Source organism: Agelaius tricolor, unplaced genomic scaffold, assembly GCF_023055355.1.
Source record: "Agelaius tricolor isolate 1412-34295 unplaced genomic scaffold, bAgeTri1.0.p SCAF_1, whole genome shotgun sequence".
Lineage (NCBI taxonomy): Eukaryota > Metazoa > Chordata > Aves > Passeriformes > Icteridae > Agelaius > Agelaius tricolor.
This window is the reverse complement of record NW_027269261.1, coordinates 106,373,283-106,393,065: the sequence shown is the minus strand read 5'-3', so window position 1 is coordinate 106,393,065 and position 19,783 is coordinate 106,373,283. Positions and strand designations below refer to the sequence as shown.

Below are 19,783 nucleotides of genomic sequence, written 5' to 3'. Positions count from 1 at the left end.
TGGAATTGGCCACAAGCCTCCACTTCTACTATAATCGTTGATAAAATATTTTAAAATTGCCAGGAGTAGAACTGCCATGGAGCTCAGCCCTAACCTTTGAGAAGTGTTTACCTATGGATGTGTTAAACACATCTCAGTAGGGTAGCTGGGCATTGAGAGAAGGTGGACATGAAAACAGATTCCAAACTGCAGAAGAAAAACTACTCTGCATGGGAAATTGCCTAAATCTGTAACAAGGACCTTGAAATGCTGTCCCTAATGCCCTGTCATTCCCCATCATGTTAGTCTTCTGGAGAATCTGATTTTGGCAGGAAAGAAAAATATTCTTTATGTTAAGCACTGTGTTTTCTTAGCTAGATGGTGATGTGTATAATACTGCTTCAGCCATTCTAAACCAGTTAAAGTTGTTTTTGGTCATTTAAACTGCAACTTTTGCTATAGTTCTTATGAGGATCATCTTTGTGATACGTGTTCAGAGCTGTCAAATATTGCACAAATATGCTGCCCAATTCAGCTAAGAGCTGGCTTATGTACAAATACTTACGGGTGGTGGTGGCTCCTCAGAAGGAGAAGTAGAACACAAAAGTACTTCTGGCCATGCAAAGGAGCCCATGTTGCCATTTTGAGACTCAAAGAAAGAAAATGTCCTTTAGTTCTGCACTTCTCATCATCCCGAAATCTCCTCAGTTCATAACAGCCACTAAAACTATTGATTTTGAGAGCCAAGTCCCTTGGATCTTTTGTTTTTCTGCTTATGAGGAGGTGGAGAAGTTTTAAAGGTCCTAGGAGTGATTTGGGCTCATGTATTGCTTGTTGGTAGTGCAGGTGTGCCAACTGCTTGCTGGCAGGTGGTGGGAGGTACAGGAAAGGCCTATTTTACATTGTGTAAGTAAGATTTGTCCAGAAGTGTCCAGGAAAAGAGCTTTTGTGTAATGGTTGCACTGGCAGCTATAAATAAATGGGCAGCTTTACTGAACGAAGGGAAGAGAATCAAATTAACTTGAGAATGCAGAGCATTAGTCAGAAACAAGTGAAGAGCAGAGGCCACATCTCTTCAGCTGCTACACATATTCTTTGTATATGCAGTAATATTCCGGTGATATCACAATGTTTGCAATTTGACTTAAATACTGGCTGCTTTCATGGCTGTATGGCTATTATTGCACATCAGGAGTGTGGAAATAATAGAATAATAAAAAAATCTTGTCATGCTTATACTGTGTGGCAACGCTCACTTATAGATACTAAACATCAATGGATCACTTTGTAAGGAAAGTACCTGGACATGTTGGGCTGAAAATGCTTCCTGCTTGTGTTGTGTAGGTATATATGTGGGAGAAGGGAGGGTTACCTTTGTGGGGCTGGAGCTTTGCTTGCTGTGGATAATCAGTGCTGTGGTGTATGGAAGCACCTTGGTGAGGGTTTAATGATGATTTGGTGCTGCTTGTGCCTCATCCCTCCCCCAGCCATGACAAACCTTTTCCCAGTTGGGGCTGGAGGAAATGAGTAATGCTTAACCCATTTGTGTGATCAATTCACTTAAGCAGCTACTGTGAAATGTTAATCACAACTTTAATTTGTACTGCATTAGCATTTTGATTAACTTGTAGGCTTGCTAGCACACTTGAAGCACTTTTACTCATAGTTACAGCTCGGAAATGACTTTTTGATTAATTAAGTTTGTTAGACAGCAGCTGAGCTTCCTGAATGCTAACCTTAAGGGGCTAAAAGTTCAGGAGAAAGTTACTGGGAATAACTGTTGCTGTTGAAAAGGGTTCTTGTGAATGCACTAAAAAAATTTTGATTATTGGCAAAATATTACATACCTACATTGAAACTGACTCTAAACTGTAAAAAGAACAGATTTATTATGAGAAAGATGCTGTGTGTCTTTCATGGTTTTGGTAGATTTGTGTAATATTTGAAACAAGTGCTGGCATTAAGACATTGTTTATGTTAGGAAATTGGGATTTATTGCAAAGTGATTCTTATCAAAAACATTTTTTCTTTTTACAGTTTGCTGGTATAGTAGAAAATATCAATTTATGAATTAGCAATTTGAAAATAAATTGGCTATTGGGACTCAGTGAGTTCTGAGTGATGGGTTCTTCCCTACCAAGTTTCCATTGCTGATATCACACTCTGCAGCTGCTTTTATTTCTGTAATACTATTAAAAGAAATCAGTAAGAACCCAAGGGTTGCACTCCACTAAATGTGGACAGTAAATGGTTTGTCCTTTCTCCAGTTCTGAAAATACTAATAATGTTACTATGGAGGCTAAAGGATGAATACAGGGATAGGAATCTTGTGAAGCAGCTAGGAAGGTTGTAATTTGCATACATCAGTGAGACCTTTATGATGATGAGAGAATGAAGAATTAGTCTCTCATAGGGGGTAGCAGAGCATATGGAAGAGGAGACTGAATATGCTTGTAAAAAAAAAAAAGTGAAGAGAAGTAGGATACAGAGGGCAGTATAAAAGGAGTGCCTCCTGAATAGGATTAATTACAACTTATTCACTATATCTCTGATGAAGTACAGGGGGGATGTTCTGTAGGCTGAAACCACGCAGCTGTGCAGGGGTGATTTAATTGATCTGAAAGAACTTCCCCCCCCCCCCAGATTAAAACATTGCTAAAAAGTAATTTTGAACTAGACCTCTGAATTTCAAAGATTCTGTAGATACCTGTTTTACTGATATATACATACCAAAGGTAGTGAACTTAAAGTCTCTGTAATACTTCAAATAAATTCCAACTTTTCAAGTCAGTTGCTGTTTCTGAGCTATGTAATTGAAGCATCATAGTCATGATTTATATGAAAACATGAAACTTAAAGTACATGGCATGCTTTAAAATCTGAAAAAATATTTTACTTTTATTAGCAGAATATCAAGTCACACATGGATCATAATATAATCTTATGTATTGGAAGGCTTCCTACATTTGAAGCATGTGCAAAATAATTATTGTTATTCTGAATTAATAGATTTTTAGAAAAATTCGTAAAATGCATACACTTTTGTCTATCTATAAATATTTGTCACATAAATTCTGTAGTCTTAAACAGCTGTAAGTAGGCACAATTGTAATAATTTTAATAGATCTATGGATTTAAACTTCTACATGTAACTGAAATTTAGTCCTACACTAAACTTCAAATTCATGAATAAAAGCACTAAACAAAGTGTCATAGACTGTGAAGCACTGATACAACAAATAAGATTAATCTTTTAAGAGTAGATAAATTTGAGCCATGTAACTCACCCTGAGTACACCTGAAATTTTAGTCCCTATCCACAAAGTCATTGCCACCAATGGCATCACTGTAGGCACTCAGCTTCTAGCTGAGTAGTCACAGATGTGATTCTCCACTGAAATGGCATTTCTTACATTTCTTTAGCTTGCCTCTGTATCCAAAGCAGTTATCATTATAGTTCCATTGACACTTCGCTTAAATATAATTTATCCACAAAATAGTAACATTTATGTTTACAGGATTTAAGTCAAACTGCTTAGTATATTCAGAGTCATAGGACAGGTGACTTCAAAAAGAAGAAGAAATTATTCTAAGCAGTATGCAGGCTCTGTTAATGAGATGCAATCTGTATCACTTTTAACACTTCAATAGCTTATCTTAAAGGAAAAAGCTATTTAAGTCATTTGGGTAGATCAGAAATTCTGCTAGTATCAGTCTGGTCCCCTGCCACCTACCCAGTCGTACAAGAGTGATCCAGAGTATCTGACTTTCAAATGAAGGATGTGAAAGTAATACCAAAAACAGTGTTTCTAAAAACTTTGTTAAGAAGTCTCTAGAAGAAAGAATTTAGCAATCAGGATTTTTTAGTAGCCTGAAAAATCTCCTAAATGAGTGGGGGTGAATGGGGGTGTTTGTTCATTATGGAACAATTTCGTGTTCCAATTTATTTTGAGCACATAGAGGGAGCGCTTAATAACACCAGAGAAATGCAATGTTTTGCTGTCAGTGAGTGTGCCACACACTCACCTCTTCCACATCCTGCCTCCATCTTTGCTTCCCCTCAAACTAGAGAGTTACAAACCATCATGTAAATTCCATCCACCAGTAATGACTTTGGCTAGAAAGAGACAGACTGTTAAATTTCAGCTTCGTGTCAGACCAGAAAGGTACAGTTTGGTCAGTTTAAATCATTCCATACCTAAGGATAAGCAGCTGCTGCTCCTGAAAAACAGAAGATGAAAACCTGATCGCAGATGCTGATGGTGTTGTCTTAATGCTGGGATGATGACAGCAATAGCATGATTTTGATCCAAACATTTTGACACTCAATTCCAAATACCATCAGAATGAAAGGTTTTGCCATGCCTGACAACATCTACATCAGTGAGCTGCTGATCACTGGCATTTTTGTGCTGCCCCAGCCATGGTTAATAGGTCATTGTTTCCCACATTGGCACAAGCTGAGCTGGTTTTGATAGTAACAGACAAAATGTAAAGGAGGTGTCACTAATTGCTGTTATTACTTTGTAACTGTCCAAGTATGACATTGGGAAGGCTTAAGAGCTATTGCCTGAATCTTTCATGAAAACCAATCTCAGTATAGGCATCTGCTTTTAATCCTCCTAAGTGCAGAAGGAGCCCCAAATAAGAGGATGGTGAACATATTTGCTATTATAACAACCAATAATTCCCTTGACTCCATCTATTTACCCCATTTATTCTACTTCAGGTTAAAAAGTGGTGGGCTTAGAGGGGTGTTTTTTATTTTGGTTTGGTTTTTTGTTATTTAATATGTTGGTTTACCAAAAAATACATGTGGTTTTTTTCTGTATTTAAAGCATCTTTACTGTTTCCTGTTTCACTTGTTGCATTCACTGTCTTCTTCTCTTAAATTTCTCTCTGTGATGAAATTATCCCATATTGCTTTAAATTCTTAAGGCTTAAAAGGCAGGTAACTACTTTGTGCCATTTCCCAATTTAGAATAATAATCTGTTCCAATCTTACCCACTCTAAGATATTTAGAGTTTATTTATGATTTTGCAAAATAAGAGCTTAAAGTTTCTATAAAATTATACTGGTCATACAACAAGCTAAACGGGTAGCAACTAGATAAACTAGAGAAACTAAATATATTATTCATCAGATAATATAAATATTAAATACTTTAAAATTTTGTGGTTTGTATTATCTTCTTTGTTTAGTTGCTTATATTTATGTATGGAGATAGGGGAATCACTCAATTTGTTACCTTGAGTATTTATAGGAATTTCAGTAACCATTTAAGTATCAAGCATCTCCATGTTTTACACTTAGAGGAAAACAAAATGTGTGGAGGTTTCCAAGGCAGCAGATGAAACAAGCCAACTTTACCATTGTTCTGACTTTTTCACAATGTCACTGTCTTGGATTTCACATCCAGATAGAGATGCTGTGAATAAATTCTATGGGTAAAGAAGCAGAAAATAAGGAGGAAAAGAGGATTTGCCGTGTGGATTCATTATAACAATGTGGAACACAGAGCCTTACACACACAGGCTTTCCGTACTCCCTACGGGATGTCTGTCTGTAGGCCTCTATCAATTTCTAGGAGATTTTCCATCTGAAAGGGTCCTCCAGTTAATTTCAAAGTATAGCTTGTTTTAGATTTATCTTTCTCTTACATCTTCACTCTTCTTTTCCCCTTTTCAAACCTCTGTTTAAAAGGGGGGGAGAAGGATAGATTTAAAAAGAAAAAAACCACCAAAACAATGTAAACAGTGTTATGTGTGCATCTCCAGAAGCATTCTATAAAATACCACTGCTTCATGCTGACTAAAAATACAACTTGCTGTATTCTTCTTGTCATTCATGGAAAATACAAGATATTTATGCACCAGTTATTCTTCACATACATACAGCAGTATCATCACTGGGGAACATGATGTTTCAGGCTGTCAGAATAGCAGAAAAGAGCAAGAAACAGGTAGTGGAGAGCAGGAGGCAGATACCAGACTGTCTCAGCAACACAGACTGCTCAGAAACACGGGCTGTACTGTAAGGATAGTCTTCAATATACTGCATTTTACATTCAAATAAATGTAAAATGTGAAATCAGGTAAAGAGCAACTCACCTTGTAAGTTTCAAAGACTCACTCCAGTCTGGTGCTGAGAACAATTCCCTCCTTATGCAAGTAAATGTCATGTGCACCAACATATAAATCTGCAGGCCACAAAGCTTCTCCTTTCAAATGTGATTTCTAACATAATTTTATTTTCTACTTGGTGAAAACAATCCTGCATGGAAATCACTTTGGCAAACCAAGTGAAGAGACAGAAAATGGATACCAGTAAGATTGTGTTGTGAGGTGCTGGTTTTAGGGTCATTAGGAATGTTAGAGAGTTTCAGGATGCTATGACTCTTCCTCCAAAAAATTAAATATTAAATCTGGATCTTTATTAGCTGAAAGGCCCTTTATCCACAATTCATGAGAAATGAGACAACATTTGGGTAATACAGGGTAACACTTCAAATATTTTTCTAAGTGTCACTGATCTTATCACCCCAATCTGGAAAAAAAAACCTGTTGAAATTGCATTGTAAACTGCTAAAATAAACTGTGTGACTCAGCCAGGAGTGAAACTAACTTGTGTCTTTAAAGTCAGTATTTCTCCAGAATCAGTGTAATTTAATTGAAATAGCTCTGCGTGTGTAAACAACTCCTTTGTTTAAAGAAGATTTCACTGTTTAGTTTGCCTTAAGTAAATGCTGCCTTTTGTTTGTCTGTAAAACATTTGATTAAATGTAAAGACTTACACAGACAGCTTCTCCTCATTACACTAGTGGCTGGAAAATAAGTTAAAATGGTGCAGGTATCTGCTGCCTAAGTATCAAGCAATATCATTTGTGTTTACAAGAAAAACCCATGGAAACATCTGAAGCCTAGTCATAAAATCAAACTACAACCCTCCTAACACCAAGATGGTATTTAAAAAGGTGTTGAAACTGTTCAGTACACCAGACTCAATATATCAATGTTCCTCACTTTCTTGAAAAAAAAACTATTTTCTCATATTTTAATCAAACATTAAACTCCCTCCATGGTGAACTACTGTTAAATATGTGACTTTCTACTCCAATGTGTGGTTTAGTGTTTAGTGTTTTAATACGAGGACCCACACTTTATTGTGATCATAATGTTATTGAACAACAAAATAAGCAAGACAACTAATACATTATAGCATTATTTTTTTCACCAGCTGAAATGCTTTCATAAATCATAATAATTCATTCAATGTACTATAGACAGAGTAGAAAGTATGTTACATATCCCAATAGCTGCATTTACTATTTTAAAAAATTGAAACCAAAAATTCATGTTTCGTCCTTTTTTCCTTGGAAGAACTCTTAAATTCACTTTCAGACTAACCAAACAGAGTGTAAGTCCAGTCAAGGAAAAAAGCAAGCAGAACCATTTTTTTCATGTCCATAGGGCCATTTGCAGTGCAAATCCATACTGAATTAGCTTTAGATCTCTATACAAATAAGGGGTATACTGTTAGTAAACAATATACCTCTTATTTGTACTGTCAAAACACAGGAAGTAGAAATGGAACAGAAAGTCATGAGGCATGGAAGGCAGGATGATTTTTAACACTTTGAAATCTGATGTATAGCTGCATAGGGGCTTTTTGTTTGCTTGTGTTTTCTGTGTACTTTGGGGAAGCTTTTCAGGATCAGGATAGAGATGCCAAGGGAGAGACAGCCAAGTATCCCTCACCCTCATTCTCAAGACAGTCAACTGTTCACAGTGCAATTAAGGGTGAAATTAATTTTGTTTCAGATCACTTTTAGTCACCATAGCTAAAATATAAGCTATTTCGTAAGCTTTCTTCAAGATTTCAACTTATGTGTCAGTGTTGAAAAAAACCTCTAATATGCTATTAAGCTAAATTTTAGTGCTTTTATCTAGTCCAATTCCAGGGATTTTTTTAAATACTTAGTTCAAATGGAAATAATATTTGCTGCTCGTAAATGACATTAGTATTAATTTTTGAACAAATGTATATATATTGGTGTTTTTCTTAAATAGTTCAAGGATTTTTGAATAATTTTGTAATTCTGACAAAGCTCTCATGTCAAAATATAAATAAATACTGCCATTAATTGTAACCTTTTCTTTTACAGTAAATGTTGATTTTTCCCTTCATTCTGAGTTGAGTTGTGTTAAAGAGCAGTTATTTGTAAGGAAAAGAGTTTACCTTCAGTCCTCACCCCCAAAACCATTGTGTAAATTACCATTTCGAGAATAAGAACTGATGACAGTGATAGAGGATTTAATTCATCTTTTCTCAAGGTTAATTCCAAAAGTGTCTAACTGCCATCAATAGAGGTTGCAGTAAATTCTTATGTTAAGACCTAGAAGTCACTGTATGTTAAACATTAATCACATTGTATGAACCAGGTATGCAATTACATTTGCAGGGTTTTTTTTTATTACGTGTCTCCTTTGCTTAGGCAATGCTGGACGTAGCAGCCCATCATGGCTGGCTGGTGACTGCTCTGAACATAACCAACCTGGTGCAGATGGTGGTTCAGGGTAGATGGATACATGACTCATCCCTGCTTACTTTGCCAAATGTAGAGCTCCAGCATCTTTACCTTTTTCGGTATGTAATTCTTTTAAGCATTAGCAGGTTTCCAATTTATTTCTGCTTTCTGCTGCTGATGGTGTTTGAATGGCATTGTTGTGCCCGAGAATCTTCGTTAACGAATCAGAAGCAGAGCTCTGTCTTTCACAGTGATGCTTTCCCAAATGGATTTTCTGTTTCTGTTTTCAATATTCATTGATTAATTAACCCCCACAGATTATTTTGAGAACCGTGATTCCAGACAAATTAACAAGAGACCACTGGAAGGGTTCCAAGTCCTAACAAATCTAACTCTGTATGTTAATTATCTCTTTATTTTAATCCATTATAAAACTACATTAGTATCCATCTTAACATCATAGATAATGCAAAGCTCTATAGATGCTTAGATGATGCAGTAATTAATGCTAGCAAAAATAAATGACCACCCTTTAAAAACAGAACGCAGTATTGAGTTTTACCACCAAAACAACTGAATACAAATGTTTGCTTTCCCTCCCTGGGCATATGTTTTTCTGTCTGTATCAGGAAGTGGAGCCAAGGCCAGAGGAAGAGTGTGCATGGAGGTTACCAAGGACCTATCGAGTGTCTTCCCGAACTAATGGCTGCCTGCGAAGGAAAAGAGAATGTTTTTGCTTCCATTGTGGACAGTGAGTTGCCAGCAGCACACATTTCACAGGTAACACTTTCTATCTGTGACCATTATCATTGTGATTGGAAAGGAAGAGTAGTTGGGCAAAGAAATATTCTCTCTCCTTCAGTAAATACCATGTGACATTCAGTATAAAAGTGCAACACGTTCATTGCTCTAATTTCAGGGTACTGCTGGCTTTACAGAAGTTCTTCTCTGCCTGTTTTCTTAATATTATTCTCACTTATTCCCTGCTAAGCAGTAACAGACTCTGGTTTATGGATGATATTACCACATCTCCCTGCTCTAAAGATGCTTCTGTAGGTCATTCAATCTGCTGAGTGTTATCCACCTTTTCATAGCTCTGCACTAGGAATACATGCATTGCAAATGTCATCATAGCTGGCTTCTGAAGTGGTCTGTCAAACACCATGTTTTGTGAGAATACTCTTAGTAAAAGATCTAACACTCATTTTGTGTTTGAAACAGAAAAAGAAGATGAAAATTTCATACTTCACAGGGGAGGGAAAAAAAATACTGTTCCAAAATGTTGATCTGCTAAAGTCTCATTTTCAAGGCATTTGCAGCAAAGGATAGCTATATTCCATAGCATTCATCACATTCTAAGCCTATTGATTTCAAATAAATGTAGGAAAGATGAAAACTTCAAAAGCGATACTTTAATGTTTTTTATTTGAATGTTTAAAAGGACAGTTTGACTGTTCAGCTTCAGTTAAACCTTTTACTGATATGCAAACAAGAAGAAAAGTACTTAAATGTCTGTAACAGACATCTGCATTTGTAACCAAATTAACATCAAAATTTTGAATTAAGAAAATGTATTGACATCAAAAAAAGGCTTCCTTTAACAACAGATTTCTAACATGATACACATTGATTTCAGTCCAACTTTCAGATGTGATAAAAAATTAGAACATTGTTATAATTAGTTCAGGGAGAACTCAGAAGTAAACTTACTTAATTTATTTGCATAAATTGCCATTCTGTTATCTTTAAAAGCAAATGCAAATTGGCTCTGTCTGATATGATGATGGTTATTTGGCTCAAAAGTGCTTCAATTTGCGTAGCAATCTGGTGTCGTCTCTGCAGTGAGGCGATCCCAGGTAACATACAAATCCTGAATTATTCCAGAAATTAGTATGTTTAAAGCATCAATTTAAGTGCTAATTGCAGTAGTAATGAGAAAAAGCAGTACTACTGTGAGATTTGCATCTACTGCCCCATCAGTATGCCTGGAACGGCTGCTGACTGGCAGAGGATTTGGCTGCTAATTAAATAATTGTATGCATGGCAGTGTTCTCGTCTGATTCAATAGATGAAGATTAATCCTCAGATAAATATGTTTGGCTGGTATTGAAATGTCTTAGCAGTTTCTTCAAAAATAGCTTGCGTGTATGTGGTGTGTACGTTCACACTGTGAGTGACTCTATGCCTCTATATATCTATGTTTGTAAATACAGATGCATATAACAGGGAAAAACATAATGTCTTCCCATCATGTGAGGAGCAACTTTCATTTCCATGAGCTGGGAATGGCTGTATTGGGTATATAGTGAAACCATGATTGTGTTGTGCAGGGCATTATAAATGTGAAAGCTTTATACCAATATGTTATATTCCTTGCACTATTTTTTATAGAAAAAAAAAAAGTTTAAAACTATTGTAATACCTTGCAGAGAATTAAAATTCATATTGAGACTGCCTGTTGAGTGTCTTCATATGTAAAGTCTTTCAGTGCTCACATAGAGAGGGGCCAAGCAAGAGAAAAATTCTTCAACATCTATATTCTATGTTTTCTATAAAGAAAGAATATCAGACTAGAGAGTTTAAGCCTAGCATTCTGGCACCAGACATGAACAGAGCCAAATAAAGGGGTAAATATGACACTAAATTGCCAAAACCATTCTTTTCCTAAAAAACCTTTTACTTCTCACTCAAAGTATATTGAACCCATATCTTAAAGCTAAAGATTACTAGCAAGACACTGGTAAAAACAGCTTAAGCTTTACATATATTTCAGACAGATGGGAAAAGGAAGAAGTTTTACATTTGGAAAGAAGAAAATGCCTTTTAAGCAGATTGGTAATTAATTTTCAAATAGCAGCTCTTGAAGCTGCTCATGGGTTTGGAATATTAGGCTAGGTCCTGGGGAGATAGATTATTGGCAAAAATACTAATGATGTTCCCAAAGGTTTATGAAGAATTTTTCATTTGATTATAATTTGAATCTATGGCCTTGGTAGATAAATGTATATGTATAGTATATATCTGCATGTATATATTGGATATGTTGATAGATTTAAAAGGAGCTGATATGTTCTTGTGTCTTCCTATACAGCGAAAAAGCCCCATTAAAATTGTCAAAAAATACCTAAGCCACATGGGAGGCCTGAGTTTAATTTTACAGAATTTAGTATTATAATTCCAAACCTCAATGAAAGTCGGGGAGGGGGTTTAAAAGCTGACAACCTAAATTCAAACTATTTAGACTAACCCCACTCTTTGGTCAAAGCTCTATGGTTCAGTGATTCCTTGTGAATCATATTTCTTTAACAAATCTCTTTCAGCTTCTAAGTCACTTAGGCATTAAGCACCTTTTAAAATATTGAGTTGATATTGATGTTTTTGAAAGAGAAAAAGGAAACTTCAAGATTGAAAATAAATAAATATTATCTTTACTTTGGTATAATCTACTTTTACTCTGGAAGTATCTGTGTTCCTATAATCTTTTCATTTTCACCTGCTACTACTTGACTTTTTTCCTTAGTGAGAAAAGCATTTCTTCATTTTCCCCACATTGCATGCATGATAAAAAGGCAGCCTGCTGTGCATACTGTATCAATGATCAAGCAGTACTAACTTTGCCTATAATTTTCAAATACACAAGACATGAGAAATCAAGGAATCATAGAATCCTTTAGGTTGGAAAAGACCCTTAAGATCATCAAATACAACTGTCACCTGCCCTCATAGGATGACATATTAAATTTGCTTTCTTATCTAATTAGAAAGTTACTCAGAGTTACTTTAGTTTGTTTGTGTTATGAAAACTGCATGATGACATGACAGCCTTTGACAAATAGATTATGTTGGGATTGTATGATATAAACCAGCCCAAATCATAATCTTCACTGGACTATGGTGAAGCTAACAGGTAATGCCACTAAAGGAGTTACTACATTATGATCTCTGCTGCAATTAAACTTTATTCTAACATATTTGTAACAGGTCTTGTCCTTTGAGACACATAAAAGCTTTCAAGCTTTTATGTAATTTTGATACAAATGATATCTAAAGTACAACCAAAGAGATGATCACCAGGTTGGTTTATATCAGAGTGCCTCTCCTAATCTCGGCAGAAATACTCTGCTTACACACACAGAGACACAGTGGGTCTGTAGAGTTCCTACCCTAAGTTTCTTCTTAAAAACCTTTACATTGAACATAAAATCATTTTCCAGCTGAGATGTTCCTGCTCAAGTTGTCATTTGGTGTGATTTGCTGGAAGCAGGTATAGTAGTCTTGTGTATTATATGTATCAAAATCATAGCAACAATTACTTAGTTAAGAATGTCAGTGGTATTTTTTTCACCTTCTTCAAAGTGCCGTCTTTTTTTTCCCCCATTTTCTTTCAGAGTTGGGAAAAAGAGAGATGTATTAATTCCTTAAAGTCCTATCTCTTTAGTTTCTGTTACAATTTTCCTGTCATTTCGCAGCTAAGACACCATTAAGAACATTGGTGCAATTTATCTGTGTCCCCTCCTTTTACACTGCAGTTCCTGAGCGCTCACAGCTGGCCCTCCCCACCTTCTGCACTGAACAGACACAGCTGTTCATGCAGTACACAGAAGAGGAAAGAGAGAGAGATTAGTTTGTAGCTGAACCCAGTTTTCTCATTTAGTTCAGCCAGGCTCTGGTAATGCAGCCATTTTAATCCAAATAAGCCTGTGCTGCAGCCGAAATGGGCAGTCCTGCCCTCTCCGTGCCGCTTTCACCTCCCCTGACCCAGCTCTCCGCACAGCTGCACAAATGCTGCGTCTGCCTCAGGCAAGGAGGTGGGAATGAGCATCTGGGGACAAGGGGAGGAGGAGGAATCCTACCAGCCCTCTCACTGACAGTCAAAGTGGCCCGTAGCCAACTGGCTTCATGAATGCTTGTGCCAGCAGGGGAGGAGGCTGGACCACTTCTTTCAGTGGCACTGAAGGCTCATGCTTATTCAGAGTTGCAGGATTAGAGAATATGTTGCCACAATCAGCTTTAAGCTGATCTAAGTTCATGCTGTCACCAAAATGATTAGCAAGCTGATCCATCTAGCTGCACAATCCCAGCATGGCAATGCCAACATGCCAGGGATGGAGACAGGCACAGTGAGCTGGTGGGGAGAACCCTGGAGAGAGAGACAGCACCACCTTTCCTAGGGCAGCACAACCTTAGATCTGCTTTCCCTGGCTGCTGTATCCCTAATCATGCATTGACATACACTATTATTGTCAGTATGACTCCATGTGCTATTATTGTCAGTATGACTCGTGGCAATGATGTCTGCAAAAAGCAAACTGAGCTTTCATTAGGCCTCTAGGCCTTCCAGCACAGAAAAAGTAATCAGACACATCGAGACAATCAGACACATCAGACACAATCTAAATGAAAATACATTTTGTTGAAACTCTACATGGTCAAACCCATACTTGAAAAATAAAATATGCTTTAGTCTTTTTCCAGATAAAACATTTCTGCTCCATGCTATTGCCCATGTGACTATGCCTACCCTCTTTGTTCCCACAAGTTCCCATTTTGGCGTCTGATGGCTCTTTTCCAAGACCAATATTCTTATTTCCTTCTTCTCCTTCCCACCCTCTAGCTTTTCATATATGCTGATTCCTGTTCTTTTCTGGGGATGGAGGGGAAAGATGTCAGGGCAGAGGGTGATTCTTGGTCTTTAGTTTTTTTCTTCCAGCGCCATCCTCATCTATCTTTGTCAGCCATAGAAAGGCCACAAATCACTGCCTCCATTCCACAGCCAATAGCATTTCTTTTTCCTAACAAATTTCATTGCATGAACGTGCTGATTTTCTTTTTTACTAAATGAAAGCCTACATTGCTCCCTTCCATTTTTGTCACAGCTTCTCAGAGCTACTTTTCCTTGTCTGATAGAGACCAAAATGAGAGAAACATAGGGCTGCGTATTCAGGATGCCTTTTTAAGGTTAAGAGTGTCATGTTGAGCTACACACATTGTATCCTCTAGCAACAGTTCTCTGCACAAGGATGAGAAAGTTGACGACCTGTTGTAGTTCAAGGGAGACTGCAGAGACTTAAAATTCCTCAGGAAGCCTCTAAGAAGGAGAGTTCATGAGGATCGATGCAAGAAAACCTCAAAAAAAAATAGGGATAACTTTGGATATGCAGTTGAACTTTTGGTTAATTATCTGAACTGATCCTCTGAACTCTCTGAGGTTTGCCTATTGCTAATTAGCACTGCAGTGACTTGTTCTTTATGGATTATGCTAAGGAAGTTTAATTTAAAACTTAATTATACTAGTTTTTAAGTGGCTTATAGGGAAAAAATACTTTAATCGGGAGCAGTAAGGAATTTTTTCTGTGTTCAGACATCAGTAATCTTAGCAAGGCATGTGTAACGTGCTTGAGGAGTTTCACATCTGTCTTATTTGCTAGGAAGAAAGTAGCATAAGAGGTTAATGGAAAGTATTTTGTGCTTATGATTGAGAGTTGTACAATTATATATATTCTAATACACAATAAAATATTATTATTATAGAATAAATATGTAGACTGCACATTGAATTATTGTTAGAGTGGCAATGATTGTATAGATTATCTCGTAATCCATAGGGATCTGTTTTTTTCTACAGGCTTGGAATTTCTTGTGCCGTTTGCCAATTCTGAACATCAGTCTGAGCATTAAGGGCAGTTGGGATGATGCAGTTCAGCCACAGAATGAAGTACCTGTTCCTTCTTGGACAACAGACACACGAGATGACAAGAGATGGATCAAACTGCATGCTGATCAAGAGTATGTGCTCCAAATAAACCTGCACAGAACCCAGATGGGGTACCAGGTAGACTTATCTATCATTTCCTTCCCTGCACAAGTGTCCAATAATTCATTTACATTGTCAATGATGCTTTATACAGTATAATAGGTTTCTTTATGGTTTAAGTATTATGTAAGTTATAAGCACTTTCTATATTCATATTCTATATTCTAATACCTTTTCTGTATTCATAGTGAAGAAAATGGTTTTTTCCAGGTTGCAACAGGATAGTAAGTAGGCTCTTAAGGTAAAATCCTAGACCAAGTCAATGAAAAAAAAAAATCAAACTAATTTATAGGCTTTCCAGTTATGTTCACAGGTGCTTCCAAACTGTGTACAGACTCACACCTATAAATATGTTTCTATTTGTAACACCTCCTCAGGCCTTTACTGAGAATATTTTCCTTATATTTTACATCTGATGCTTTTTTGAACAGCTCCTAGAACAACTTCCACGTACAATTCTTTCCCACTACATTTCATTCCCAGCCCTTTGCCCATTTAAAGCACATCTCATTGCCTTCTGGGCTGGTCAGCTCGCTGGGCCCTCAGTAAATCTTGGTGTGCCAATTCAGAAACTCCAGGAGCTGCACTGTTTCCCAGCTGCTCTGCCCCAGCAGCAGTACCTGGCTGTGTCTGTGTGTCAGATCTGAAGAGAGCTGGACCTGCCTTCATGCACTGCTGACAATGGAGCTGTCACTCACTTATCCAGGCCTTTCTCTGTCATTGACATACCATGAATGACGTATGGACCACCATGGTTATAATTCTGGTAATTAATTTCTCTAACGTTTCAAATAATTAAGAATTATAATTACCAGCATTTTGGTAAGATGCAAAGAGCCGAAGATAAAAGTAAAGAATAGTTTTAGATGTTAGTTCTGAGACTCTTAAGAAAATTCCATTTTAATAATAATGGAGATACATGTGTGCTCTTGAAAATCCTGAAGTTATCTTACATTAGTTAGGAATTATATTTGAAAAGTATTCTTGTTTCTCAAAAGACTTTTTTCATGACTACAGCAGATTCACTATAGTTGCAAGGGGAAACTGTCTTATTTTAGGAAGAACAAAGGGCAAAGCTCATACATACATCATTCTTTTTGCTGTGCCAGTTACTGGCAGAGACTTTTCCTAAGCAGAAGCCATGGAAGTGAAAGGAGCAGAATCATTTCATGCAGTGATCACTTTTTTATAAACCTCTCCTAGAATTTGATCCCTCTTTTGTAAAAAACAGCTGGATCAAACTGTTCCTAAAGCTTCATTGCTGTGGTGGTGTTTCTTCTTCCATATAAATCTTCAGTAAAACCTTTTCCTCTAAAAATGCAAAATGAATGTTGATTAAGCGTGCATCATTCTGTCTTCAGCTTCCAGCAGTAAAGTCACTGTCTTAAAGAATCACTGAAATAATCTTTCCTTTTGCTATACCAAACTCTACTAAGTGTTGGTTTTGTCTTTATATTAATCTTGAATAAAATGGATTAGCTTTATTTAAAGATGCTAGGTTTACAATTCACGTTTCTGTATTGGGAATATATTAGATAAAATTACAGAAAGGGAATAGTTTTTTCATTCAAGTTTTAGTAGTTTACAAAATAAGTGAAATAATATCTTCCATTCTGGATTTTTATCTGTGGACTGTAATTTTTTATTTTATTTTTTTAACCCTTCTTCTAGAAAGAAATAACACTATTTTAGTCTAGCTAAATTATAGCCTTACCTAACAATTTACAGCAATATGGTTGTGAGGTGTTTCTCATTCAAGGAAAAATGTCATTTTGGAAAGGTGAATTCTAGTTTTCCTAAGCTGTTTCTTTTCCCCAACAGGGAAAGCAGGACAGTAAAGCAATGGCTCCTCGATTCCCCAAAGTTAAGGATGAAGGATGGTTTTTGATATTGGGAGAAGTTGATAAAAAAGAACTCATCGCCCTGAAAAGAACTGGATATGTCAGAAATCGAAATACTGTTTCCATTGCTTTTTATACTCCAGAAACTCCTGGAAAGTATGACAAACTCTCAAATTCTCTTAGTTATTATGTTTTCCAAGCAATCAAGACCCAATTCCCAAACTAACAATGCTGGTTTTACTTTTCAGGTGTATCTACACCCTGTATCTCATGAGCGACAGCTACCTTGGCATGGACCAACAGTACGACATTTACCTGAACATTGTACCAGCACAAGGCCCCACGGAGGGGACTGAGGCCAGGAGCCACCTGGCCTGAAGTAAGGCTCTCTGCAAAGTCCACTCAGTCAAAAGAACTGGTCCTGCAACTAAGACATCTGGTCATTCTGGGACATCCAAAAATGCATCTGCCTTACTGGAACCAACTTCAAACCTCAAGACAACGGGGACACCGAAAGTGACTGCTGTATTAACTCTGATGACACCGAGTTAGCCACAGTGGCCTTACTCCTTTATGAAGATTTGTCTTTTCTTGTTTTATCTTTCTTCTCTCAGAAGTCAGATTGTTAGTTGAATTTTAAAACATCAAAATAAATGACTGAACAGTACTGTAATTTGTGCAAATTCAGGGCTATCATCTTCATTTTGAAAAGTGTTATATAGCCTGTCTATTAATAGCATTTAAATACTCAACTTTTTTAATTTATAGGGGAAAATACAAAATTTGATCTAAGAGCTGCTGAAAATATTAATGGATGTGTTATATTTCATGTTTAATAAAAATATTCCCAGAATGTTTTGACTGTATTTGTAGGTGTAAAATATGGGAGATGTAGTAAAAAAATTCTCTTCATGCATAGTACATTTTGAAAATGATACTCTAAAGAAAAATGTCACAAATTTATATTAATTATATGAGCAGTAAATGTAGTTATAAGGGCAAGCTAAATCATAAAAAATATTTCCAGTATAGCAATGATGCAATTTATGTAGATAATTATTAAAGTTTACTCTTTACATGTATGTAGATACATATACACATATATTACATACATGCAATTTCCTTAGTGTTCTTTCCTGAATTTTGTAGGACTAAGGCATATAAAATTGGGTGTCCTGTTCTAGGGCTCAGTGCTAAAGTCGGTGACCAGCTTCTGTAAATAAGGGGGCATGAGGCTCCAAAAATGGGGGTTGCAGCAGAAGGCATGATGAGCAATGAATGGTTCTGCTAGGCAGAAGAAATTGTAAGAGATGCGCAGCTCTGTGATAGTACCTGCAAGGCATAAATCTGAAGGCAGAAGGCAGCAGCATCTATCTTGTGATGAGACTATGCATCCTGAGGCCAGTCCTCAAGAGGATTCAAGATCCTGAGCAAGTACTTGGAGCCAACATACTTAAAGAAACATCAGTGCATCTTCATTCAGATAGACTAGACCTTAAACTGAATATTAATATATGCACTTGCTCAGCTTTGCATTGAGCTGATAAGCATTACCTCTCCAAGGGATCATTTTGCTGTCATTTCCATTGTATTTCACCAGATGAAAGAATACAGCAGAGTTGTTACTAGAAGCTTTTCAGGAAAAATTGGCACTGGTGATGCTGCACCTACATAGAATCACAGCATGGCTGATTTTGGGAGGGGCCTCTAGAGGTCATTTGGTCTAACACCTTTCCTCAGGCAGGGCCAGCTAGAGGCCAGGACCACATCTCCAAATATGGAGACTCCACCACCTCCCTGGACCACCTGTGCCAGGGTTTGGTCACCCTCCCAGTTAAACAAAGGTATTTCTTGCATTCAAGAGGGACTCTTCTGTGTCACCGACAGGTGTGCCTGTTGCCTCTGGTCCTGTCACCAGGCACCGCTGGAAAGACCTTGGCTGTGTCCTCATCAACGTCTTCCATTCAGATACCCACTGACGATTTCTCTGAGCCTTCTCCAGGCTGAACAGTCCCAGCTCTCTCATCCTTTCCTCATGTGAGAGATGGTCCAGCCCCTTCATCATCAATTTTATGGCCTTTTGCTGGACTCTCTCTGACAATTCCGTCTCTGCCTCAAACCAGACATGGTGCTCCTCCACTAGTGTGGCCTTACCAGTGCTGATCACCTCTTGACCTGCTGGCAGCACCACACTGCAGCAAGCAGAAGGCTGGCTGATTTTAAAAGCTCAGTAGTTAACCAGGAATTTATTTCATATCTGGCATCTTTAAATTGCGGGAAGCAATTTTAAATTGAACAATTCTGTACTTGAGTGTATGCATGCTCTGATCATATTAAAAATGTTATATTTCATTATTATAGGTAATATATTACCTATAGAATTGTGCCTAAAAACATGGAATGATAATAGAAAAAGTTGTCACTAAATTTAGAGATGGATAGATAATACAAAAGCCACCTTTGCCATTTAGACTATATCAATGTAATATGGTGTTGTGTCACAGAAGAAACAGATTTTTTTCACATTGTTAGGCAATAGTTTGGCAATAGTTTGTTACTCACACATTGTGTTAGACCATTTTAAAGAGAATTGTTTCATCTAATTTGAAAGTTTAAATTTT

At 37.0% G+C, this 19,783-nt stretch overlaps 1 protein-coding gene across 1 annotated transcript in view; it reads left to right on the top strand.

The window, feature by feature from the left end:
- ASCC3 (activating signal cointegrator 1 complex subunit 3) overlaps positions 1-18,015 on the top strand; it is a 250,900-nt gene extending 232,885 nt beyond the window's left edge. The window contains exons 38-42 of the mRNA XM_071446475.1: positions 8,475-8,626; positions 9,137-9,287; positions 15,133-15,339; positions 17,143-17,318; positions 17,411-18,015. Coding sequence (XP_071302576.1) covers positions 8,475-8,626; positions 9,137-9,287; positions 15,133-15,339; positions 17,143-17,318; positions 17,411-17,540 — 816 coding nt within the window. The 3' untranslated portion in view covers positions 17,541-18,015. The remainder of the gene's footprint in view (positions 1-8,474; positions 8,627-9,136; positions 9,288-15,132; positions 15,340-17,142; positions 17,319-17,410) is intronic.
- The last annotated feature ends 1,768 nt before the right edge of the window (positions 18,016-19,783 follow it).